Source organism: Plectropomus leopardus, chromosome 4, assembly GCF_008729295.1.
Source record: "Plectropomus leopardus isolate mb chromosome 4, YSFRI_Pleo_2.0, whole genome shotgun sequence".
Taxonomy (NCBI): Eukaryota; Metazoa; Chordata; class Actinopteri; order Perciformes; family Serranidae; genus Plectropomus; species Plectropomus leopardus.
In genome coordinates, this window is record NC_056466.1 from 25,068,473 (window position 1) to 25,094,939 (window position 26,467).

Sequence of the window (26,467 nt, forward strand, 5' to 3'; positions counted from 1 at the left end):
TGTTCTTTCAAAAGGTGAGAAGATGTCAATTATTTTAGTTTCTAATGACAAACTGAACAAAATGAGGAATTCTGAAGTGATCTTTAAAGTGCGAGAGAATATGTTCTGGTTGAATTATATGTTTAAATGCAACTCTCAATAAAAGTTTTGAATAGCAGTTCATCCAACTGGCAATGATTTATAACTTAATTTAGAAAACTTTTGTTTCAATATTCATTTGAGGTGGTGCCAAACAAAGTAAATATATTCCTCTTATTATCTCTGCCAGGCGTGAGCCTATGGGATCATGAGTTTGGTAGTGTGTGTGTGCGTTTAAGTGAGTGTGTGTATCTGTCTGTCTGCAGCTGATCAAACATAACTGGGCCAATCACACTAACATTGCATGCATTTATGATTGTTGATATGCTCAAGGCCCTTTTTTGGCTGCAATGATTCACAATTTTTAAAAGTTTTTTAAAATTGTTTTGTACCATCATCCACTGCTGACTCCTGACTCCTCCTAACTGGCCAGAGTTTTCTGGAAATCAGTCTGACTTACAACAACAACCCTTGATGTCCGTGGCAGGCCACATTTTGATCTTTGCTGTTGCTCAAAAACTGACCTCCATGAAAAAGTTTGATCTTTTCAAGAGTTGCAGTTGTGATGTGGTATTGTTCCGTCCACCATGCAGTGTAAAACCACACCAGGAGCATTTCTGCAGTGGATCGTTTTGCTTGGCAAATTTCTAGACTTGCATATTTTGTTGATTTGGTCATTTTACCTTGACATTTGTGCTACTCCTATAAGTAACGGAGGTATGTAGTTAAATGGTTAATTTTTTTTTTTATTTTTTATTTTAGTTGTGTTTATTGACATTTCCTACTAGGGATATAACAATTAATTGACACTCAATTAATCAGTTGTTAAGAATTTAATTGAACATGTGAGATTTAATCAATCAACTGATAAGATATGCAATGCCGTCAAATTGTAAGCAATATGTTGCTGTGAGCTTTGATTTAAGAAAAAAATCCAGTTGGTATTGATCAAAATAAGGAAAGTTTTTATGTTGTTTTTTTTTTTCAAATAATGATTGATCGATTGATAGTTTACCAATAATCAGTCGGGACAGTGCTTACAATTTGCAACCCCATTTCCTACTTTGTTGTGCTGTAGCCTACAGGCAACGAGACAAAGTAATACTATTTAAAGTCCAGTTATAAATGATGTAATCATCAATGATGATTTGGCTTGGAGCATGGAGTTATTAAAAACGTATTCATTCTCATGATTACATTGTATCTATATCTCACATACAGTGCCTGTTAGCAGGAGAACTTGATCGGCTCTGTGCAACGTGCTGCAGCTCAGATTTTTATTAACTTCCGAGATATTTCTGAAAGGTGCTGTGGAACTGAATTGTCTAGAGTGGCCATGATCAGCTCAGGCGGGCGACCGGTGGTTATCTGCACGCTGAGTGCACTTTTTTTTGTTGGGTGTCTTAAAAGGCTTTTATTGGTTGGTGCAGCTTGACAGAGCTTTCACTCTTTGCTGTTTAGGAGAAAGTTTCACATCAAGTCTTAATTGAATCTGCTGGTTTGATTAGTTAATCACATCAATAGAATTCTTGAGCTCACACACTTTTTCTTTCTGGGACATTCTAATTATTTGGAGAATTTGAGCCTTTCTGAACACATTTACACACACTGATAGGGCTTTCTGTGGCACTCACTAAGCTTTACCTCAGTGAGCTGAGTGAGCTGTTTTTATCTGGATATCTGGCAAACGGGTACCATAGTATATACTGACAAGGTTGTTCTTTCATTTTTTCAAGCCTAGCCAAGGACCCACACCACAATCCTTGTTACACCCTGCTTCATGCTATTGTTCACCATCAATAAGGAGACATCTATTTATGCAGGGATGACAGAAAGAGAGAGAGTGAGAGAGGGTAAGAGACAAAGATAATGGATGAACAAATAACAGAAAGAGACAAAAGAATATATGAGTGAGAGAGAAAGAAGAGAAGACAGAAAAGAGGTAAAAATTATAATCCTCCCTCCCCTCCCCTTTCCCAGGGAAGTGACAGCCACAGTGATGTATAACCCTGGCAGTGGAAAGTTAATTAGATAGGCTGGGTTACTTAGAGATGAAGGACTGAGAGGCTGAGAGGGAAAGGAGGGAGGTGGAGGATGAGAAGAAGATGTAGAAGAAGAAAGTAAAAAAAACAACAAAAAAACAAATGAACAAAGAGAAGAATACAAAGGATGATGGTGACAGATGTGAGTGAGTGAGACGAGTCAGGGAAGAAAGTAGAAAATAGGGAAACATGGGAGAGAGATATGACAAGAAGACAGGTAATAGGGGAACGTTGGAGAATGAGGGACATGGTGGGCTAGAGCCTTGAGCCTTGCGCCTTGACACTCAAATACAGCCATAACAATATGACACACACATGCCACAATGTAAGAAGGTTAAAATCCACAACATAAATTATTACAACTGCCTCAGTCCCTCTCTGACAATGGCACCCGGTGTGCTCGGCTCAAGGACACACTCTAACATGTCGTATGCACTGCTGAGCAGGTGACTGCGTGGCTGCCCTCCATCAGGGAAGTGCATGACATCCCCCAAAAGAAGAGGATGTTAAAACAACTGGCATCAGAACAGTCACATCTATCTGCCTTCAAAATTGTTTTACTGGAAGTCAGTGCCCATTCAATGACTAGCCTTGGAATTGTTATACTTTTGAATGCTATTTAACCCTTTGAAACCTGAGAAAATTGGCTTGATTTCCTTTAGAGACATTGGAAAAAGACAACTTGCGAAGAAATGGCCCAAACATTAGCAAGAAATTAGTGATAAGTACAAGGAAATCGCCTATAAATTAGCAAAAAGACAAAGGTTAAAGGGAAAGAAAGAAAAAAAGCAACAACACAAAAACATGGAAATGACCTGAAAAAAGAAAACAAATCTAGAATAACTCAAAAAGCAATTTCCTTTTCATTTCACTCTTATATGTCATGCTTTTCATTATTATAATTATTATTTTTTTTATAGATTTCCCCTAGCTTTTTTTTCTTTTTTCCCATGACACATTCCCCTAGTTTTTTTCTAATAGTAGTTTTATAAATCTACTAATTTCTGGCAATTTGCGGAAAATTTGTTTTCCCTCTTGCTGTGAAAGAAATTACACCAGTTTGCTCAGGATTGAAATATTTGGTCGCACAACAAAAGTGATGTTGATCCAGGTTTTAAAGGGTTAACCACCTAGCCCACTACCAGTAATGAAGCTATGGTTGACACAGAGTCTGTTGCTGTCAGGGGGAAAATTCAATTACTCAGTAATTTGTACCTTTAAATTATAAACTCATCAATTTATTAATTTTCTCCATGGTTTATCTTGTCAATAGCTGCAGTGAGCAGGAGTCTATCCCATTGCACTAGGTTAGAAGATTTGTTGCCTCAATTTAGTAAATTGCCCCCTCAAAATTGCTCTCTCAAATTATTCATTTTATTCCCTTAGTCATAGCCCCGTTGGCAGTCTTTGACGGACTGCTTGTACTGCAGGTATATTTTGATGTTAGACTGAGATATGCTGACCTTTTGGCTATCTTTGACATCCCTCAAACGTATTTACGGGATGAGAGACTGTTGTGCTTTTAAAACCATAAAACTGTGGATATCATCCAGTTAATTAAAAAAAAAAAAACACAGCCTCAAGGTCCTGGAGTACTTCCTTGCAAAAGATGGAAGAAAAAGAAAGATCTTATTACTATTTCAGTGGTGAGTCTTTTTGCTTTTACTCAAATGCTATCACGGTTTTGCATTTAACATTAACCTCACGGTAAAAAATATCTAAATAAGACCTTAAAGTCAAGGTAAACAACAGTATATATATTCTGAGTTTGTCGTACCATTGAAATATGTTTTATAAACTTTCCAGCCAAATTCATATGATTAAAAAAATCCCCAAGTACATAAAATTTGATTTGAAGAAATAAAAAAATAAACTCTGAAACACTGGAAGCAATGTTGAAGTATTGTAGTAACAAGCTGAGGCTGTGCTTGTGACATTCATGTGTGACAAAGTGCCAGAGCAGTGTTTAGAGTAAGTTATTATTAACTTACAGAAACACTGCATGCAATATTCCACCTTCCACCTTCTCTTTCCCTCTTTTCATCTCTCTCAAATATGCACAAGCTGTGGCACTGAGCCGTTGTCTCTGTCCATCTTAGCTGTCTGCCCTGACAATTTTGCTACTATAATGCAAACAATAGGCTGGTTGCTGATGGGGTCTCGTTCAGGTGGTTTAACTCATATTTTTGCAGTTTGGTCCTAGCAGATGAGGTTAGTACGGTATTACTAAGTACTACTAGCTAGCTAGCAAAGTGTAGGATTTGGTACTGTGCGTGTTGTAGCTCTAGTGTTTATAGAAAGTGGGGGAGGTTATGACAAGGATGGCTTCTATTTCCATAGTTCAGTATAGTACTGACCCCAATCTTGTCACGTCTTCTGCAAATAATCTTTTAGCATGTATCATGTGTTAGACTGACTTTACCAAGCATGTGGGTCTAAGGTTTACTAACTCTAAAAAACTCTGACTGATCCCTTGCACCATCTGTTTACCTGACATATTATTTGTATCTGAGCTAGTTTGATATTCAGTAATATGTAATGAAAGCACACTGTAGGCAGAGTAAAAGAAAAATAAACTCTAGTGATTCATCGAACATGAGTTGATATTTTGCACAATAAAAATTGCTTTGACTTGAGGGAGACATTTTTTGTAATCTTTTGAGGTTGGATTTTGTCTAGACATTTGATTTTATTTAAAACAAGAATCTCTATGGATCAAACTTTTCCAAGCTTTCTACAAAACTTTCTGTAATATATTGCCACTGCCACTATGCCTGGCAGCACATATTAATTATATATCTGAAAAGTCCAGCATCTTTGTATATCTGACACTCTGTCTTATTATTTTGTTACCAATATGCCAGACATGCCCCATGAGTTTGGCAACCTCTGTTTGCTTTAACTCAGACCTCCAGTGTCTGGCCATATGGATCAAGTTGTGTACTTTTCAAAAGTGAGGTCCAGTGGACGGGAACAAGATAAGGAAATGAGAGGGAAGAAGAAGGGAGGAGGGAAACAGGGACAGAGAGGAGGGAAAAAAAAAGAATGCGATAAAGGGGAGGAAATGAGAAATTAGTTTAGAAGAGGAGCACCAAACTTTTACTGTTGTTTTCGGAGACCTCTGGTATCTGTGTGTGTATGTGTGTGTGTGTGTGTGTGTATGCATGTTGGGCTTTGTGATAGAAGATGGTGTGTGTGTGTGTTTATGTGTGTGACTGACAATGACAGTGAGATCAACGAACGAGAGGGGGCCATTCTTCTGTTAATTACTGAGTTAATGACACACTATGCTCCAGCGAACATGCAACATGGCAGGCTGATATGCGTGTGTGCACACACATACACACACACACGCAGACACACACACATACACAAACACACACACAAGGATAATGGCTAAGTCTGCTTCTGTGCTCACGCAACGTGGCAGACTGCTATGCAAAGAGCTTGACAGTGAGATAGCAGGCTAACAATGATACACACACACACAAAAACACACACAGCAGCAGCAACTGACAGGGAACCTCATCAAACCTGCTTTAATGAAGTCACTTCTCCCAAATAGAAGAGGGGAAAAAAGGAGGGATGAGAGGAAGAGGAGAGAAAAGGAGGACAAGGTCGCCTGGATTGATGACGCTCATTAGCCTAATAAGGTACTTTAATGAAGCGGGCCCAACACTATAGAGTGCCGTCGAGTCTAAAGACACACACACACACACACACACACACACACACACACACACACACACACACACACACACCTCAGTGGTTTTGCCAGTGTTTGTTGTCCCTTGTATTTACACATAAACATAGCTATTTTTGTCTATTTTTCTCACAAACACATCACAGCACAAACACACACATACATGAATTGTATTTTCAGACATACAAAAACACACCGATCACTTCATCCTCACACACATTTTCACACAGAGACTCTCGGAGACAAAAATGCACTCACCTCTCCCTCTGAGGACTGCAAGAGGAGGTCTTTCCTACAGGACGCTGTAAAGTCTCCCACTCCAGCATTGACCTCCACCCCTCTGGGGGCCTCCAGGGTCAGAGTCCGAGTCGGCGACTCCAGCCTGCGAATGAAAAACACACTTAAGTTATGCTGGAAGCTGTGGAAACACACCTGCAGAGACATACAGTATGAACAAAAAGAGTGGCTTTAGCCTGATGCTTCAGCTACGATTAGACTATTAGCACAGGATCAATAAAGAGTTGAGTATGAGAAAGGTTCTCAATCCCCCAGCTGCTTAATCAAAAGCAGCACAGGACAGTGGTTGTTCTGGTAGAGCTAATAAAACAAAGAAAAAAATAAAGACTCCCTAATTCAATGTTAGTCTTGATTTAAGACCTCTGTGGTGTACAACTCCCTGAAGTTACATGAAGTAAAACATTAAAGGACATGCTGATCCTTGAATACACAACTTATCTCTGAAGAGAGCTGTTTTCTTACATTGTACATCTTGAAATTCCTCAATAAGATTGGTTTTGGACGGTTGATGATGAAGACATCTGTGAACACTGTTTGTCATAATCGCTGCAGCTTTCACAAAAATCAACAAAGGACATGCGTATAATCATGCAGTGAAATGTTGGATAGAAAGCCAGTTTTGGCGGGCTCAGACAACAGGAGTTTTAAAATCCTAACCAATTTTGAAATTGGGTTGCATCACCCACAAAAGAAGAACATCCACAGCTGTTCTTTTCTCAAATCTCAAACACAGACTTGCTACAAGATTTGTAAACAGAGGTGCTCTGCACACAACAGAATATTAGTAGGATTGTCATGCTGGAGGGAGCATGAATGCACCGCCCTGTGTAATCTCGTGATGGTGAAGGAAATGGTCAACAAGGATTTTCTATTCTTCAGTGAGAACTGAAGCTGAGATTTTAACTGTCAGTTTTCGTATCTGTTAAGAGCTGTATGCCAACTAACGTTAGCGAAGGCTTGAATGTTGCTTGACACATCAATCAGCTCTCCGTACTGACTTAATCATAGCCGAAATCATCCAAATTTGGATTCCAAAATATCCAACTGTTGTGAGCAGTTTGGGTGGTTTAAGACTGGATCTGTAAACATTGAGGAATTTAGGATAAACTGTTATCTGTTAAACTGGCTCCTGGTTTGTAAAAACAGAGGGAGCAAGCACTCCACACCTCAGCATTACCATGCTGTAGAGAGGGGTTGATATCAAAACATGTCTCAGCCACATAAAAAATAGCCTTCCTCTAAATACAAAATTTATCTAAGTGGATGCTGTATTGAGAGTGTTTTCAAATTGAAGCTTTGTTTCAGTCGGATGGAGTGACGTTTGCTAACAGCACTGTCTGACTAAAAACAGCTGATTGGCGGCTGATTAGAAGTGTAGTGATAAAGGAAAAGGGTGTGTGATGGTGAGGTAAAGTGGTAAATACGGCATCTATTTGGACTGATGTAGATTTTTTTGGGGAGCCTTTTGAAAGTGGCTAAAATATGTTTTGATATCAACCCATGTGGGGTGCACACCCCATTTGTTTCTGCAAACCTGGAGCACGCCGACCACCAGCTACTGTTCCACTTTCAGAAATAACAAATAAAAAAGTTTTGATCATTTTATTAAACTTTTTGATATTAGACCACAGCTGCGTAAATAATCAGATTCCTGATGTGTTCAGTGACATGGGGGAAGCTTTCAGGGTGTCTGGCTCAGCAATACAAAGTTATTTGGTGAATTCTTTGGTGCACATTAAAAGAAAGCAACACTTCAACTTCCGATCACTGTGTTGCATGTGGAGTGACCTGAAATGCTCACTTTCTTTGAGAATTGCTGAGTTTTTGTTTCACTTCTAACTGTGCGGTAACTCTTTATTTCGTCTTTGAGAAAACCTACAAGACTGAATATGAAGAATAAAGAAGTGTTTTACTGTACCGCTTCAAAGTGCTGTGGCTATGGTTGGTGTCACTCCCCTTGGAGCGTAAGGGGTCAGTAGCTAAGTCTGCGACTCAAAGTTGAAAACAATATGAGATGATTAAACAGCGTGGTGGTGTTAGATAAGCACAGTGCTTCGCTCAAGGGCATGTTGGCAAGTGAAATTAAATAAAGAGCGCTTTCGGCAAAGCAGAGAGAATTACAATTTATGAAGTGCGAGCATAACAAATTAAACAGCACGCTCACAACAAAGATTAAATGAGAAAAAAATGCTTTGCTATGAGGGCACTTTCCCAGGCGAGCTTTGCTCAAGGGCACTTCAGAAGGTTGGTTTCCCAATCCCTACTGAAAGGTTGAAGGGATAAAGCATTTAAGCCAAAGGGTAGATTAACTGAACTTATGACGTGCGTCCAGTCTGTGGCCAAACAACAGAGAGACATAAACAAGCATCAGTGCCTTGGCCAAAGGCACTTTGGCTGGTAGTGATCGTACCAGACTTCCTTTGTAAATGTCCTTCACTTCACTAGAGTCTCCAGGATGGAGAAAATATACAGTCTCCTCACAGGCCTGCTGGTGAGGAATAATTCTACATTTCAGGGTTTTTATTTGAAGGAATAAACATTATCAGACAAAAAAAGCTCCTTTAAGCAGTTGTTTTCTTGCACCCATGTAATGAACATGCCCTTTAAAAGACATTTCTAGCTAAATTTCACTCCTTTTAGCTGTTTTCACTTTCAGGATGTTTACCCTTTATTAGATGGTTGTTTCATTCTATTGCAAAATACGATTCAACTCGAGAAGCCATTTAGTAGTGTTGCATTTTTAAAATGCGTAATTTTAGAGAAAATAAAAACAGCAACTAATTGACTGGGTTAATTCCATTAATTCAAAACGCATTGGATTTTAGCCTATTCTTTCATTTAATTGCAACAAGCTGAAGTGCAGCAGATTACTCGAGTTAATATGTCACTTGGTTTAAAAAATCGCTTCAAGCAGGCTGGTTTACATCAAAATGAAGTCATCTCACCCCGCCAAATTGCTACTCTTATTTCAATGAAAATGGGAGTTTTTGAGTGCGTATCACACTAAATGACATACGATGTGCCACGTGCTTTGTTTGGTGTAATGGAAAGACCTTTACAAATCAAACCATTTCCTCTGTCAGCAAGTCTGGGTTTGCTGTTTGTCAGAGCTAACTGCAGTATTTATTTTAGGTTGAAGGTAAAGGCATTGGCAGTGTAGAGGAATGGTGAGGTGGATTAAAGGTGAGGGAAGGTTCGCCGCTGTGCAGTGCTGAGCATCCGAGTGATATAATAAGTGTTGGAAGCAGGCGCTTCACATTGGGCCTTGACTTATTGATCTGTAAAAACAGAGTGTGTGCTGCAGCAGTCAGAGGTTAAGACCAAGAGAAACAAAGAGAGAGAGAGACAAACAAACAGACAAGAGATTAAAAGAGAGTTTGAGAAAAGGAAAATAGGAAAACGTACCCTGCTATTCTTGCTATTCTTATTCTTTATGCTATTATTTTGCATCTGTAGTAGAGAGAGAGAGAGAAAGAGAGACAGAAAGAGAAAGACCTATAGAAGCAGCGAGATGTGTCAGTGCACAGCCTAAGACAACTGACGTAACAACACACAACAGCTGGAGTTCATCTCCACACAGAACACACTGCCTTTTCATTTATTACTTACTTTACTTACTTTCTTACTGATTTTGAATAAATATATTGTTTTATATTGTTTCTTTGTGGATACATATGAATGTTTGTTATATATATATATATATATATATATATATATATATATATATATATATATAGATAAATAGATAGAGAGATAGAGAGACAGAGAGAATGTATAAAATATCTGGAAATGATTTTTTGTTTGTTTTATGAAATTTTTTGGCAATTATATATATTTTGTCCATGCCAATAAAACAGTTTGAATTGGAAAAAATGTGTGTGTGTGTGTGTGTGTGTGTGTGTGAGAGAGAGAGAGAGAGAGACTAGTCAACAGCGGTGATGTGAGGATCTTTGGCTGGTCTGACAGTTGAGGCAATTACAGTGATGCTGCTGCAGGCTAAAACCAGCTCTTGATGGGCAGGCACACACATACATACTGACTATCTATCACTCTATGTCCCTCGCCCCTCTCGCTCTCTGTTTGCTTTCACGTCTGTTTTAACTCACCTGTCTGTTTCCTTCACAAACATGCCATTCATTACTTTCTTTATCTCTCTTTTTCTCTTTTTTAAATTGCCCATATAGACATAATGTTTCAAAGCTGTACGTTTACCACATGAAAAGCTCATATCTCCAGGATGTCATCCATTCAGTAACACAGTTTGACCAACACAAACTTTTTAAAATTTCAATTTGCCATAAAGTGGCACAGCACTGACACTTAAGGAAAAATGTAATGAAGAGGGAAATGTACAAGTGTCCAAGTGGGAGATTCTGTAACTTGTATGATAATGTGTTCAATTCTTAAACCACAAGAACAAATCAATTATGTCACTGTCAGTGGCTGGCAACAGGAAACCCCTGAAAAAGCTGCTGTGTGATGCATTATAGTGAGTGTGACCAGGATGAATGGGTTCCATAATAAAATTGCCATGAACATCGATTAACAGCTGAAAAATTGGGTTTGAGGTTTCATACAAGTTTCAACTTGATTAACTTTGGATAATTTATGTGTTAGAGGACAGTCTGGAGGCCAGCGTTAATGCTGTGTATTTTATTGCTGTTCTGTGAATGATGATGTTCTTAATTTATGAAAGTGTCTAGTGCTCATGCACTTGAGGTACAGTGTTAGCAATCTCATATGAACCTTAGAGTTACTTGTTAAGTTGTGAATTTGAGGAAATAATATCTTAAAAATGGTTCTGACAAAGCTTCAGCTATAAACATTTTGTGTGTTTTGTGTTTCTAATTTGAAAGCAATGCACACCAACAACACTCAACGAGTTTGAAAATAATATAATATTAAAAGACTACAGTCTGACATCCTCATATCTTAAGATAATGTGAGCTTTAGTCACACACTATAAGCTTTTGCAAAGACAGGGGAACTTGGAGGGTCACTATTCAGAAAACTACAACTTGATTCCTTTTGAGATCTTTTTTTTTTTTAACATGCTCCCAGTGGAAAATATTACATCAAACTCCCTTAAACAAATATGACATATTAATGTGTACACAAAAAAAATCCACTTAACTCCAGAAAAATCTGATAAAATATGCCTTATAATAGTCAATTCTGCATCAAAACAAAACATAAAGATAAACTGTTTTTGCATACAAACTTTAAATTTGGGATTTTTTTTTGCCTCAACTTACTGCTTTGGTCCACTGTGCTTTTTTAGGGGGAAGAGACCGTGGGAATGAGTTTGAAAAACTAAGATTTCTCACAAAGGTGCCATTTGGTGGATCAGACACACTCCACAACTCAACCACACTCTCTTCTTCCTTTTCCACAGTACAAGAGAACCAAGACTTAGCAACAGTGAATACACTTGAAAAGTTGTTTGGTGAAAGGCTGACATAAGGGGGGAAAACCATGCCTGCTGGACATCAGGATGGTATAATTGCCATTGTAAACATGTTGCTATGCTCATATTAGCGCTCAGCTATAAGCGCCTATCAAAGCACAGCTTCACAGAGCCAATGGCATGGCTGTTCACTCTAAGTCTCTACTATACTTTAATGCAACATGATTTACACTAAATACATGAATGTAAACAGTGTAAATGGGGATGCAGACAAAATATGAGGTCAAGTATTATTTTTTTAAAACCTGAGTTTTGTTCTATAAACATTTTAATGCTTTTTTCTCATTCAAAAAAAGGTCTAACCTCTGATTTAAGTGTTTGTTTTTTTCACTGAATGCCCTCCATAAATAAAAAATATTATCTTACACTAAAAAAAAAGCCCTTGTCTATAGTCTTTCCAAGTCCCTCAGATAAATTATTGACTAACATAGTAGACACACACACAGCTCCATAAAGTTTCTGGTCAGGTTTCTGCATGGTTGTGTTTTTTCATGGTGAAGATAGCGGGAGTCTGCAGTTAAGCTGTTATCTTTGCAATTCATTATTAGAGAAAACTGTCTTCCCTCCCTCTCTGCTCCCAATTTGTACATTATTCCTCGCTCTCTCTCTCTCTCTCTCTTTCTCTCTCTCACGCCGAACATCCCTTATGCCCTCCTCTCTCTCATAGATCGGTTTTGACCTTCAGTTGCAACAAGGCCATTTTATGCAGTGCCATATTTGTCCAACCTGACAAGATAAGCAGGACTGAAATACATCAAAATGAAATGGTTCCTAATTCATTTCTGGGGGAAAACAGAGGGTGAAGTGGAGAGTTGGGTCTTAGATATTCAAAAAGAAAGACAGAAAAGATAAAAAGAGACTAATTTATGCATGTTTTAAGAAATATGTTATCTAAGAATCCTCAGATAAGAATCTGTCAGAAATATAAATACGGAGCTACAGAACAATCAGCAATCCCATTTGTATATTTCCATGTTAACATTTATATCTTACTTTAAATCTGTCCAGTCCACCACTGCCTATTAAGTGAATGTATTCCTAATTCCCATTATGTTTATAAAACTGACTGTGTCTTTACTGTGAGAAATGGTATCTTGGGTCCAATAATTGACAGACGCTTGTTGAGGATCCATGTAGAGGCCCTGAAATTGGATCTATTCTGAAGTAAACTTGTTTCAATTTAAGCAGTGACTCCAGACTCAGCATTAATAATGCTTGCTCAAAATGCAATTACCTGAGGATTCTTTTAAAAAAAAGAAAACATATCTCAGAAGTCCATTGTCTGACATCAGCTCACAGAACCAGTTCTCCTAGCTCAAACTACCACAGGCCTTTTTCTAAACAGCGATTAGAAAGGTGTTACTTACAACATTAACAATGACTCCATTATACTCAAGTGTCCCAGTAGACCATGACTGTGTGTCAACAAGCCAGCATGCAACAATATCAGGACCCTGAAAGCCAAGCAGCTAAATAAAATTCACCTGTCATATTTTATTATTTACACCTGTGCTTTTCCCAATGCATACTAAAACACAGTTGTTTAGCTGTTTTCTTGCATCCTGAGCACTCATAACTCATAATCTCACCCAAAATTTGGAGGAACTTTTTTTTCGCAAACTGCATTTCAAGGCTCTTTGTATTTACAGTGTTATTTTCCAGCTTCCTATGTGGCATTTTGGCTGTAAAGGCCAAGCATAAATTTTGAAAATAGTGGCTTGTGACATTCTAAATAAATAGTGCATGACCCAAACATCAGCTTGCTTCTTGTGGTTTCAAAGTCAGCTTAGAATTAGAAGGAAGTATTTGATGCAGTGTCTCCCTTTCACAGTCTGAACTTTCTGCCACATATATATACAAGCAAAATCCTCAGGCTTTTCAAAATACTTTCAATATTCTGTTTCTGATGTCAGATCGTGATGCATTTTTATTGGCCAACTGCTTCAGGCACGCTACTGCAAGTCTTTACATTACATACACCTCTACATGAGCTACATGCTAATATCAGTGATGTATCAGTGTAATCTTAGTTGCCGGTGTTGTTAATTTCTCTAAAATTTTAGAACATATTCCTGCTGGAGCATGTAAGTGTGAAACAATTTTGGTTGCAAAGCTTTTATTGGGGATTTTCAGGGTAGAAAGTGCTGCTATATGCTGACCAATAGAGTAGGGGTTTAAAGAGACAGGTGCTAAAACACAGCATATCACATAGAACATAATGAAAGGTGCTCCAGCACAAAACATTACGTATTTCTTGACCATGTTAACAAGTAGCAGAAACCCAAAATACAAGTATAAAACCTGAAATATAAGTACAATATAAGACCCTTTTCATTTTGAGATTTGTGTGTGTAAGTGTGTGTTTGTGTGTGTGTGTGTGTGTGTGTGTGTGTCTGTGTTTGTACAGTGACTGCCTGAATTACAAGTGAAGCATAGCAGTGAATTTCTCTTGTGTAACACACGGGTGGTAACCTGCACAAATCTCCTCGATAACATTTTCTAGACTTTCAAAGATATCCATGAATGCTGTTATGGGTAAAACTTACACTCATATCAGCATTTCAGTAATATCAGGAATATTCAATTTTGACTTGAGAATTTCTAAATGTCAAAAGGAAGAAACAGAAAATGTGCATATCATTAGCGCATGAAGGCTGACTCGATCGAATTTCCCTTGAGGTCATACATCCTACAAGCTTATTTCTCGTGCTGTAAGATGAAACTGCATTCTTTCAAAAGAAATGATTTCATTCTGAGTATTTCTGAAAGAAGTGTGGGAAGTTGTGCAAAAAATCTATCTGGAAATGTTCAAATTGGCGCTTTTTAGTGTGATTTGTATTTCCCAGAAGACTTGGCTGACATTCATCTTGCCCTTTCCCTCTTCAGAGCCATTGAAAGCCACACCACCTTATCGCCACCTTGCCATTTGGGACGCAAACCTTTAACCTTTTCACACTAAATGCTCCGTCATCTGCCTCAGTGCCCTCTGCCGTCACTGGCCAACCCCATCCAAGAGGCACTTTAACAACTTTTTCAATTTCAAAAAGTGATGCTGAGTGATGCATTAAAATAAGACTGAAGACGGGAGAAGTGACAGCCTTTGACTTTTAGAGAGTTAAATCAAGACAGAATGCAGAAAAATGGCATTTCTCAAGCTTCCTGACTTTTGCGGTGACTGTCTGGGTGAGGGAGGGTGTTTAAATCGCCCCATGAATCCTGCAGGTGTGTAAAAAAAAAAAAAAAGAATAAAAAGAGAAAGCCTTGGGCTGTTTTAAAAAGTTATAAAAGTCCCTACTGAGTTACTGAGGTGGGACAGGAGAGAGTCAAGGTACATTAGAGGTTTGTCTTTGTGGAAAGAACGTGTGTGTATGTTTGTGTGTGCCAGAAAGAGCAAGAGACTTAGGTGTGTGTGTATGTGTATATACGTGTGTATGCAGGTGTTAAAGATGAGGTTATGACCACTGAAGAGTAAATGTTGTACCTCAGCAACTCTGGGTGCTTAAATTTGAATTTCAAACAAGGGATGTGTGTGTGCTTATGTGCTGTATGCATGTGCAAGGATCATAGTGCGCGTGTATATGTGTGTGACTGTGTGTGTGTGTGCATGTGAGTGTATACACAAAGATGTAGCCTTAGATATTAAAATATCAAAGATATAATATTTGAAGTTTTCAGATAGCATAGACAGCATGGTCACAAGCACTACTTTTATCGCACCTTGAAAATCTGTGTGTTTGTGTCTCCCTTTAATGTTCAATGACTGTTCACCTTTACACAACACACTGCTTGACAAATCCTTGAGTTACTCTAAAATGACTTGCGGAGGCTCTCGCTGTCCTCCTCGCTGTGAAATGTAGCCGAGGAAATGGCTAATGGAGGAGCGCGTAAGGAGAAAAAATGTCAAGTAATTTCATGCCTTTGTGCCTCCGATGGGGCGCCAAGCTGATAATTTAATCAGTAGTGAAAGACTAGAAAGCTTCACTCCTCCACAACTTCAGCTACTTCATCCAATGTTCATTGGCTTGTTTTTGCTTGAAAAGAGATAAAGTTGGAGACCACAATTTAGACAGGAAAGAAAGACGAGGGTGGCTAGAGAATGGATGGATAAGAGGGAAAAAAAATGTAAAAGTTTTCAGTATTGTGTCTAGTCCACTGGTATAATGGTGATACACCTTCCTTGGACCAGCGTACTGGGTAACAAATTAACCATCTAGATCTGTTTTCTGCTTATTACAATTTTAAAGGTACATTAAGTGACACACTGAAGAGATCTGACATGAAAAGGTCTATGGTTAACTGTTAAATAAGCCCAAGTACAGCGATTTATTTACTGATGGTCCCCAGAGGTCAAATTTGACCTTCTTCCACATCTGAAAATAAACATTATGTCATGCCCTAACTATGTTAGAAATGTAATGCTTTTCTTAAAAAGTGCATGACTTTTGCAATTTTGGGAGCTTTTCCACTGTACTAATTGGATATATCATATGGTAGCGGCATGAACTGCAGTTCAGAGGCAACAGCTCTGGTGGACATTTCTGCAGTCAGCATGCCAGTGAAATGCTCCCGAAAAACTTGGGATATCTGTGGCAATATGTTGTGTGATCAAACTGAACTTTTTAGAGTGGCCTTTTACTTTGACCATCCCTAAGCACACCTGTGTAGTAATGATGCTGTAAAATCAGCATCCTCGTTTGCCACACCCGCCAAGTGGATTATCTTTGAAAAGAAGTATATGGATCTGTGCTTGTATAGGCTTATTCTGGTTGTGCGACCACTCAAAGCGGTTTCACATTACGAGTCACATTTACCCATAAAGGCTACTACTCAGTTTTTAACCAATCAAACGCATTCTCACAAGAATACTCTGACATGTGGACTAGAGTGGCTGTGGATCAAAATACCAACCTTCTGATTAGAGGATGACCTGCTCTGCCACCTGAGTCACAGCCACCAGGTCATTAACATGGATTTTGACATATTTACAACCCAAATTTGAAAGAATAATTTATTGAATGTGAAAAAAAGTCTTAGATCTTTCACATAAGTCAGTGAAAACAGGTGCAAAAACAAGCGTTGTGTTTAAATTATTTCTCCGTAAACACCTATATTTAACTGTCTGCACACTGATCTCTCACTTCAACTCAACTTTTAACAACTGAAGCAAAACTTTATTTTCTTGTGTAACTGTTACAGTGCTATCCACATATTCTGAAGGCCATAAACTAATTTGCCCCATGAGGAAAAGAGTTATACTACTGAACTGTTTCAACATCAAGACACAGGGTTGCTTGCTGCTTTCAAACAGAAGAGAAAGATGAAGGACCAAAGAAGAAACAAAATTTCTTGTTTTTCTTTGACACATGAAAAAACACAGGCAAACAGAGAAAGGTATATATGTGTGTTTGCTTTCCTCCCAATTGTAGATACAAGGTCAGAAAAACAGCGGGACAGTCTATGCTTTGCTTCATTAACATTGTGTCAGTATTCTATACAGCAGAGCTTGACAGAAAACACATCTGAGCAAAGAAACATTAGAGCTCCGTCACAAAGACAATAAAAAGACTACTGTGTTTAGTCTGTGAAGTGTGCGTTGCCTTTACCCATCTGCGGCTCCCGCCTTTTGTAATGCTACACAGCTTTTTTAATGATGTGATAAGGAGCAGGCAGTCTTCAAACTAAGAAAACTAAGAAACTAACCTTTATCCGGGTGTAAGAAGTCAGATATGAAGATATTAATTCAACAGAAATAATATCCAGCTAACTCAAAAGTATACCTTTGAACAGTTGCTTGCCTAGCGATCAATCACTCTGGCAAACTTGAGTCTCAGTGTGACACCGGAAAGAGACATCATCTTAAGAGGCAGCAACAGGCCCCCACCGCATTAACGACATCTGTATCAACTGTAATACACTCCTTGTCATTTAATATGCCTTGCAAATGCAGTGCTATCTTGTATTTTCGAGAGATTGGATGAAACTTTAATGATCCCTGTGGGGAAGATGGGTATTTGCAGCAGAAGAGAGAAGGAAATAGATAAGAATAGACCAAATTCAGAGTACTGAAGATAATTTGATAAGTAATTTCCACAGCAGAACATACCAGGATTAACATAACAGATAAAAAATAAAAAGACAGCATGTCCTCACAACAGAGATTTACAGGTTCAAAGAACATATCTGCAAGTGTGCAACTTTAGATGTTCCCATTATTGGTTACACAGATGGAAGAACATATGTTGGGAAATGAGATTGTGAATGTCACTATGCTCCCATAAAAACTGATAAAGTACCCCTGGGAAAGGCACCTAACCTCACTATTCCACTTTAATGTATAGAAACCACTGCGTAGACTGCATTTTGTGCTGATTATATGAAAAAAGCTCATTGCACAAAGTGCAAGAAAAAAAGAAAAACAGGCAACATGAATCAACAATAGGAATCATAAAGCAAAGAGAAACAGAGTAAATGTGAAATTTTATTCAGTGCAACTTAAAGATATACTTGGGATTGGCCAAAAATCAGTACTGAATTGAATTTATTGATGATAGTATTGTTATGTTGTGTGTTTTGGCAATATTGTGTCAATACACTGGCACCATGTATTGGTATCATATAATTTATTATTACTGCAAATACAAATTAGATTTCTGTTAGTCTGACAGAACAATACAATTGTTTGTTTCTTCAGTCCAATAGATTCATATTGCTGCAATATAAATAATTGAAGTGAAAAAGACTAAATCTTTAAAACTTTTATATAAAAGATATGTTGATCTACTCTTCTTCTTTGAGGACATAATTTACAGGTAATAGAAGTATAAGTTTTCGAGATACTCATATAGCATATTTCAAAACAATTAAAATCGCAACAATATTGTATCCTGACTAAAGTATTGTGATAATAATGTATCGCTGGATCTCTGGTGATTCCCACCTCTAAGATGTACTATGCAGGATTTTCCTAAAAAACTATGTATGGACTCATACTAATCCCCCTCAATCATCACTTCTGGCCCACAATATGTAAGCCGCTTCCTCTGCAAAAACTCTGCCCTCTGTCTGTATTTTCTTATTTTCTTGTTTTTTCTGTGTTCAGGATGTTAATGGGCGTGTACTCAGGTGAGGTTGGGGCTTTATCAAAAGATAGTGACCTGTTGCAAGATTGTAAGTGGGAGCATCCAAGAGACACAGCACTGTAGAAGCACAAATACAGCAAGGCAAAACACCAAGACTGAATCTGGGATTAGGTTTTAGTTTCACTTATTACACTCGTATTATTTGAGGATTTCCAATTTATTCATTTTTGTAACCAAGACAGATAAAATAGTCTGTGCCAGCCCTTGTTTTTCCATTATTTTCTGACCTTTAATACATGAAACCTCAACTCCTCCTATAACCTACCCCTTTATGACCAACACTGAAATGGTTCCGCTCTGTTTTTTCTTAACCTAAATCGTTTTCGTTTTCAGTCGTTAAACAGTGACAAAATCAATGGGCGCTTCATATTCTACAGGCTGGAAATTGAGGATCGTAAAATGGCCCATGTATGTTTTTGGGGTAAAAACAAATAATACTGCTAGAACAAAATTTTGCAGGCAAACTCTTTAATCTATGATTTTGGTACTACTGTTTGCCTCCATTGTGCATGGTATAATGCCTTCTGTGGCATCTTTGATCACAATGGTTCCATTCAAAATTGGTGGAAACGCAAACTGCCTCACTAGACAGCATCAAGGTTCCAAAAATCCTGAACAGAACCAGTTCAAGAACCAGAACTTATTTTGGTGGAAAATAAGCGTGAGTACCAGTAAGTCATTCCAAATATATATTTCCCATGATATCGAGAGCACTGAAAACACAAAGAAAGAACAAACAATTGCCTGCCTCTGCTCTTTTGGCATTTATGGCACCTTACACAGTAAGTATTTGGGTTAAAAAAAGGCCTTACAATGCAGACATATTTGTGAGCAAAGTAGTTAAATTTCTACTTTCTGGAGGTTGTATGAGTGTGAGCTGAGCATGCAAATGAATAAATCTGTGATTTATTTTTAGGGCAAGTGAGGACAGGCTCAAGTTTAATTAGTGAGGCGAAAAGTGTGTTTCAAGAAACTTCGTCTCCTGCATCTTTCAAACATGAGGTGCAGGCAGATGTGACTATTTAATTCTGAGCTTTAACTGCAGTGGATGTCATTAGAAAAGATGTGTTATACTAACATAATAATAACACGATTCCTTGAAAAACATAATACAGGAGAGGAAGAGCAATACATGTGTAGTAGATACAAAGACAGATAATATAGTTCATACCCTCCCCCTAGTGGACACAAAGAAGAAAAGAAAGAGGAGTTATGAAGTGACGGAACGGAGGATGAGGAGAAAAAGAGGGGAAGCAGAGAGAGTGTGTGTTGAGAATGCGGGAGAAAAGCCTAAGCAGAGACAAACACAATCATAAGATCAACTCTGTGCTTTACTCTCCTTCTCTGTCTCATTGCCTGCCCTCCTGCAGTCATCCTATTAGCGTTTCTCTCGTTCCTCCTCCTCGGCCCTCACCTCCTGGCTGGATTCTGTCTGTGTTGCTCTTTCTCTCTCTCTCTCCTATCTTCCCCTCCTTTTCTTTTACATTTTCTTTTTCACCCCACCTCCCCTCTGCCTCTCTCTCCCCACTCCCTGACATAATTGATTAGAGCTATTTTTTAGTCTAACTCTCTCCATTTCACTCTGTCTTTAGCTTTAGTCTCATCACTTCAAAATGTGACCTTTGACGAGGTTAGCTGAATACTGAGTTCAAAAGATTCCCCTAATGAAGTTTTAAACCTAGCCAAGTTTTAAAACCAAAGCCTTAAAGATCCATTTAAACTCAAATAAGCTCTGTTTTTATTACAAATTTTAAACATAAACTATAATTATTGAGGGGCAACAGGAAATACCCTTTTCTTTATTCTACTTGTGTGACTACAGTCTGTTCAGAAAATGTATTGTTGTGATGTAACAGATCATACATGAGAAAATTTCGTAATGATTAAAACCGATTTAAGTCTAAAATATCAAAAATAATGTAAGTTGGTGTAGAATACAAGTAAACACAGTGAAGCTCATCAAAATCCTGTAAAACCTGGGCCCTATTTCAGAAAGCAGGATAAGTGAAAACTCTGAGTATGTTGAGCCTGAAATGAGGGAAACAGGTAACTCTGAGTTTTCCGTTTCACAAAGCCAGTTCAGCGTCACCCTGAGTCAGTTACTATGGTAACATGTTCAGTGAAGCAAACCTGCTCGCAGGCAGGATTGCCTCCTCTAAGCCTGGGACTGATGACCAGTGAGGAGCAGGAAGTAGAGACACAGCATGTACTTTTCTCAATGAAATTTTGGGTGTTGAGGCACAGATTAATTAAAGGCTGTTGCGTCAGGAGAGGGGGGGTCAGACCCTGTTTGGATGTCACATCCTTCCTGGAGGAGTATGTATATGAAGGATAGCATGTCACTTCACCGTCTGTCATTTATCTGTGCGATCTTCTCCGCCCACATTTATCAAATATTACACATTGTGGATTTGCTTCAGCATAAGAGGATGTAGCAAATTATACTTCCAATATATGAACATTGTTAATATATTAAAAAGTTTCTACATTTTCTGTATATTAAACACAATGCAGTTAGCATTTTTCCATTGATATCAGCATCTATCATAATTTATAGTGCGTACTTCTACTACTACTACTTATACTTCTTTTGGCAGCTGACAGCATGTAGAGCTCTCTTTTAATCACATATTAAGAAACATTACATGTGTTGAAATTATGCTTTTGTGTAGCCTAATAACTGAGGAAATGTCTATACCGGTCAGTATCTTGCTCTCTTTCAACCTTAAATCGAAAGAATCAGCAAAATGATGTTGTGATCGCATTTTGGGTGGTTGAAAAGAGGGTGGATAGAGGTCTATATTCATACTGAATTAATATAGGCCTAGATATACTGAATATTCATTCTTAATATCGGCCACTTTTCAACTAGAAAGTCGTGTCTCGGTTCTTACTGGGAGATTAGACACACATGTCACCGACTTGCGATCATTTTGTGAAAGTGATTGATGAATGAGAGTGGAGTTCATCAACTTATTTAAAAGTTATGCATTAACATGCTCTGCAATCTTTTCCTGCCATCTCACACTGTTTACTTACAGCTTCTGTATTAGATTTTTTTTTTTTTTTGAAAATGTGTTCATATTCCGCATACGTGGTTATTAAAATCTCTAATTTAGTTAGGGTGAAATAAGTAGCTCTGCTCTGAATTCCGCTTCTTGCTATTGTGAATCGTGTTATCTGTGCTCCACTGATGATGGCTTTCTCTGCTTACCGTGAACGCGCCTCCCTCAGGCTGAACATACTCAGAGTTGACTGATCTTATTCTGATTCGCTGTTCTGGAACCGAAAACAACATACAGTGTTCTGTTGTTGTCGTTTTGTTATCATCTGAGCCCTATTTCAGAGAGCAGGCTCAACAAACTCTGAGCCTAATCCCGACCTTGAGCCTGAGCAGAGAAACTGAGGGTTTTCCAGTGACACCTGATCACTAGCAAAAGACAAGGACCAAACAGTTCTGGGGACTCCCTGAGAGGAACTACCCACTGGGGAGCTCCACCTATGTACCAAAAGCTACACACTTCAATACATACATAAAAGTGATGCCACAAGAACTATGATTGTTCCTTTTTCTTGTTGAGCTTATACACTAACAAGAGGGGTTTTACTACTATGGAAAAGTTCCGGTCCGAAGCTGCTTCAAGTCAGCCAAAGAGTGTCTAACCATCATCTATTGAAAACACATCAACGATATTTCCTCTACCTCTCTGTCACTAGAGACATATTTCATTCAAATGATTTCTTTAACTACTGTCAGAAATATGCACTATTTTCATCAAATTATTTCGTAAATAATTTTGATTTTGACAATTACTCTGCTGCTGGGAGAAGTTAAGATTCCATCCTGAAAAAAATATCCAAATTTTGTTCCAAATTATTCTATCTGTCCAAAGAGCAGGGTTTTGTCCTTTTATCAGTTATTTGTTTCATGTTTTGCATATTTCATGCAAAGACATTTTCAAAATGTCAAAGTTCGATAATTTGACAGTAGTTAGTAATAGTTAGAAATGCACACTGGTGCAGCAGGCCATAAAAGGCCTGATCCAAAGTCTTTATGTCCTTATTAGTCAGTCACATTTTTCCCTAGATACAGTATTACCCCAAGTCAGCAGGTGCAAAGCTTTGCAGTATCCTTTGGGAACAGTAGCATACTTTATCACTATTACCACGGCTAGTAACACAATTTATTACCAATAACAAGTTGTGTAACATAGCTACCAGTCAGAGGTACATTTCCTGTTTCCAAATGAAATAAAAGAGTGATGGTGGCTTTTTCGAGTAAAAACCCCGAGGCTAGTCTCAATATGTTTTACTGCATATTCTCCATGTCTCTTTTTACTTCCCTGCTTTGAATTTCTACCATGAAGTCAGATTTTCTCATAATAGTCTGAGACACAATACAGCTGCTTGGCACTGTGTTTGGATTAGGAGCATGTGCGTGCATATATACAAGGTGTTTGGATATTTGCGAGTGTGTCTTAGTATCTATGTGTGTGTGTGTGTGTGTGTGTGTATGAGAGAGCAAGTGAATTCTGTTGTTTTCCTAATGTTATTTATCTGCTGTGATTTCAGTGTCTCGCCAAAACAGCCTCTAGCCATTTGTAATAGTCTTTATCCACAGTGGAACATTTGGCTCTGTCGCAAAATCTGATATTAACAGCCGTCTATCTTTGCAACCCACACACAGATACACCCAACAGCTGAGCTCACACACACACACACACACACACACACACACACACACACACACACAACACACACACACACACACTGACACAGTGCTTACATTCACACAAGGAACAGATGTGTGGCAATATGGCTAGACTGTTGAATATTAACTGGCTGTTGTTGTTTTCACATATTCCCCCTCAAGATGTGTACAACAGCATCCAATGATAAACAGCAGTTGATAAACAATAACTGACAAAGATAAACAACAATCAACAAAGACAAACAGAGATGAAACAACAATACAGTTTACTGAGGCGCAGTTTGAAAGCTCTGTGAACTAATTAAAAAAATCACACACACACACACACACACAAAAAAAAAAAAATCATTGTAATCACCCAATGACTTGTGAGGGCAGTAAGTTAGGACAGGAGACATCAACACTAACATGGTGAGTGCTGTACATATTTACAGCAAGCATTGTGAACAAGGGTTCCCCCACATTTGGATGGACCCAATTTCAAAACTTTTCCATGACTTTTTAAGGACCTATGACAAAATTTCTATTACCATTAATAATGCATAACACAAACTTTGCTCCATCTCAATACAATTTCTTGTAGTGGTGCACATAGATATGGAAACTTTTGATTTATGACCCTACATGTTAATTCCAGCTTGCTGGACTGTGGGGGGGGGGGGGGGGGGGGGGGGGGGGGTTTGAAGATACATTCATGATGGTAAGCAAAATGTTGTCACGCATTGGCGCATGTTAAAGCTACACTTCGTCAACAGCTACAAAAAATTAATTTGCTGTCATGTTACATTACATGGAAGGTTATCCATGGAAGAAACAACTTATTAACAAATTTATTACACAAAATTTCCAATAACTGTACTAATTCAATGACTTTCCAGACCTGAACAACAAGATTGTGACATTCAATGACTTTTTCAGGTTTTCCATGGTCACTGGAACCTTGTTTAACACACCTTATTCTGTTGTTGGTGTTACATCAACATTCAAGAGGATTCCCTCTGCAGGGCATGCTTGAAAACTTAGTACTTGTTAAAGGTTAAGAGAATACTGTGATTTTTGGCTAAATATAAATACATTAACAGTCACATTAAAGCATTAGAGGGGATATGTGTACTTTTTTTTAGCATTAAACCAAAAGCACAATTGCTCAGGAGAAACTAAAAAAAGGTAAATCCCAATTTCTAGCATCAAAGTCATGAGCATTGTGAGCCTACCACCCACCCTGGCCACCTACCTCAGACTTGTTTACTGTACTAAAAGGCAGCACTTCCTACGCTAGAAAAAAAAAAATGCCAGTGAACATAATGCAGTCAACAGTTCTGTTTCCCAAAAACATAATTTGACAAAAACAAATAAGTACTACATACATTGATTTCTAGGAGACAGGGTTGGTTTGTCCTCTGGACAGTTCCATAATTGGAAAAGGCTTCACTAATCTTAATGTTGGAAATTTGCCCAAACTGTAAAAAGCTCCTGCATCTCTTCATCTTACCACTTCAACAATGTGTGGCTTCATCTTTTTCTTCTTTTTGCTCACAAACCAGAACTTAACTGTATGACTAGATAGCTCCTTTGTTGTGTTTTTAATCCAGTTGCTAAAAGTTACTTGCTCATCACAAGATATAATTTAGTTTCAAATGTGCTCTTTCTTGCTTTGTCTGAGATACAATCAGTTTCGACCTTGCAATGTTTTAAACTCAAACGCCCTGCAAAAAGTTCCAGACAGTCATGGTCATTAAAGAAAATATCTAATATCTGCAGGCTATGCAGATATTAAATTGTCAAGTATATCTTACCTCAGTTAAATTGGATTTATTAACGTATATCCCACTGATGTACGGCATAGCTGTATTATATGGGAAAATAAAAATATCAAATAAGAAGTAATAACCAACCACCATCAGGAAAGGGGACGAGGAATTTGATCAGGATATCCCCAATGGCTGCAACGTTATCACATCAGCTCCCTAAAATGTAGGACACTTATTTCCAAATGTTGACATCTGGGAGAAAAAAGTACTACTTTAAATTTGTAGAACATGGCAATCTAACAAACACACAAAAACACACAGAAATTCAGATACATTATGGATCGTTCCCATAACTGAGCTCGCTTGTTATTCGGCCAGCCTTCCGTCTCTCTTTGTTTTCAATGATTTCCCTGTGTGTCTAATCGATGGGAGACAGAACAGAGCAGGGCCGGGCTGATTGTCCTTGTTGTACCAAGGAAAAAGGGAGGTGTTAGATGCATCCAAAATCCAATCGCAAGACAGCAAATTAGTGGAAAGTTAATGTGTCTTTTTAAGGGGCTCAAATGTGGTTTTGGTTTACCCACCTGTTGACAACTCAAATGTTTTATGGAAAAAGTTGTAAAAAAAAAAAAGTGAATAGGTGGTGAATTTAGCTGTTATGTAAAGATTTTGATCAACTCTCAGCATAATCATTTTGGGAGACCAACAGTCCAAATTTGTAAAACAGCATTGCTTGTGGTGATCCCTGCTGAAAATGTGAAAAGAATGGAGAGAGGTACAAAAGATCAAATCAAAGCCTAAGATTTTTTTTTTCTTCTGCCAAACTTGCAATCGATCCTTGTATCAAGTTGACCCTAAGCATAAAAAAACAGGCATTGTTCAAAAACCATCATGTGTGTGAACTGCTATTCTTTAATGGGAACTCTAGTGTGAAGAGAAGCTTTTCCCAAAGGCACAGTTCAAAGAGAATGTGGCTCTTTCTAAATTTTAATGATTTCCAATTACTTTGACACAAACCCCAACTTTTTAATCAAAAAACAGCTAGGGGCGGGCTTACTCTCTGAGTTTTTGTGGAGCTAATTAGGTGCTGTACTTTGCCATCCCACACCATGCCCCTCCATCTGGCTGCTTCAGAGAAGAAAACCTGGTTAAATCAACTCTGCTCTGAGACTCCCTCAAAATGTTGCATGGGAAGAGAGCCTAATTCATATCACATTGTTGTTTCTACCAGGCACTTGAGGACTGTAACCTCAATCAAGACACAAATGTGAAGTATACT

General features: G+C 38.2%; 1 protein-coding gene across 2 annotated transcripts in view; it reads right to left on the reverse strand.

Moving 5' to 3' along the window:
• The window catches only part of LOC121942392 (zeta-sarcoglycan), a 404,536-nt gene that overhangs the window by 17,400 nt on the left and 360,669 nt on the right, over window positions 1-26,467 (reverse strand). For both annotated transcript variants that reach the window (XM_042485586.1, XM_042485585.1), the window contains exon 7: window positions 6,082-6,205. In XM_042485586.1, the coding sequence (XP_042341520.1) occupies window positions 6,082-6,205 (124 nt within the window). The remainder of the gene's footprint in view (window positions 1-6,081; window positions 6,206-26,467) is intronic.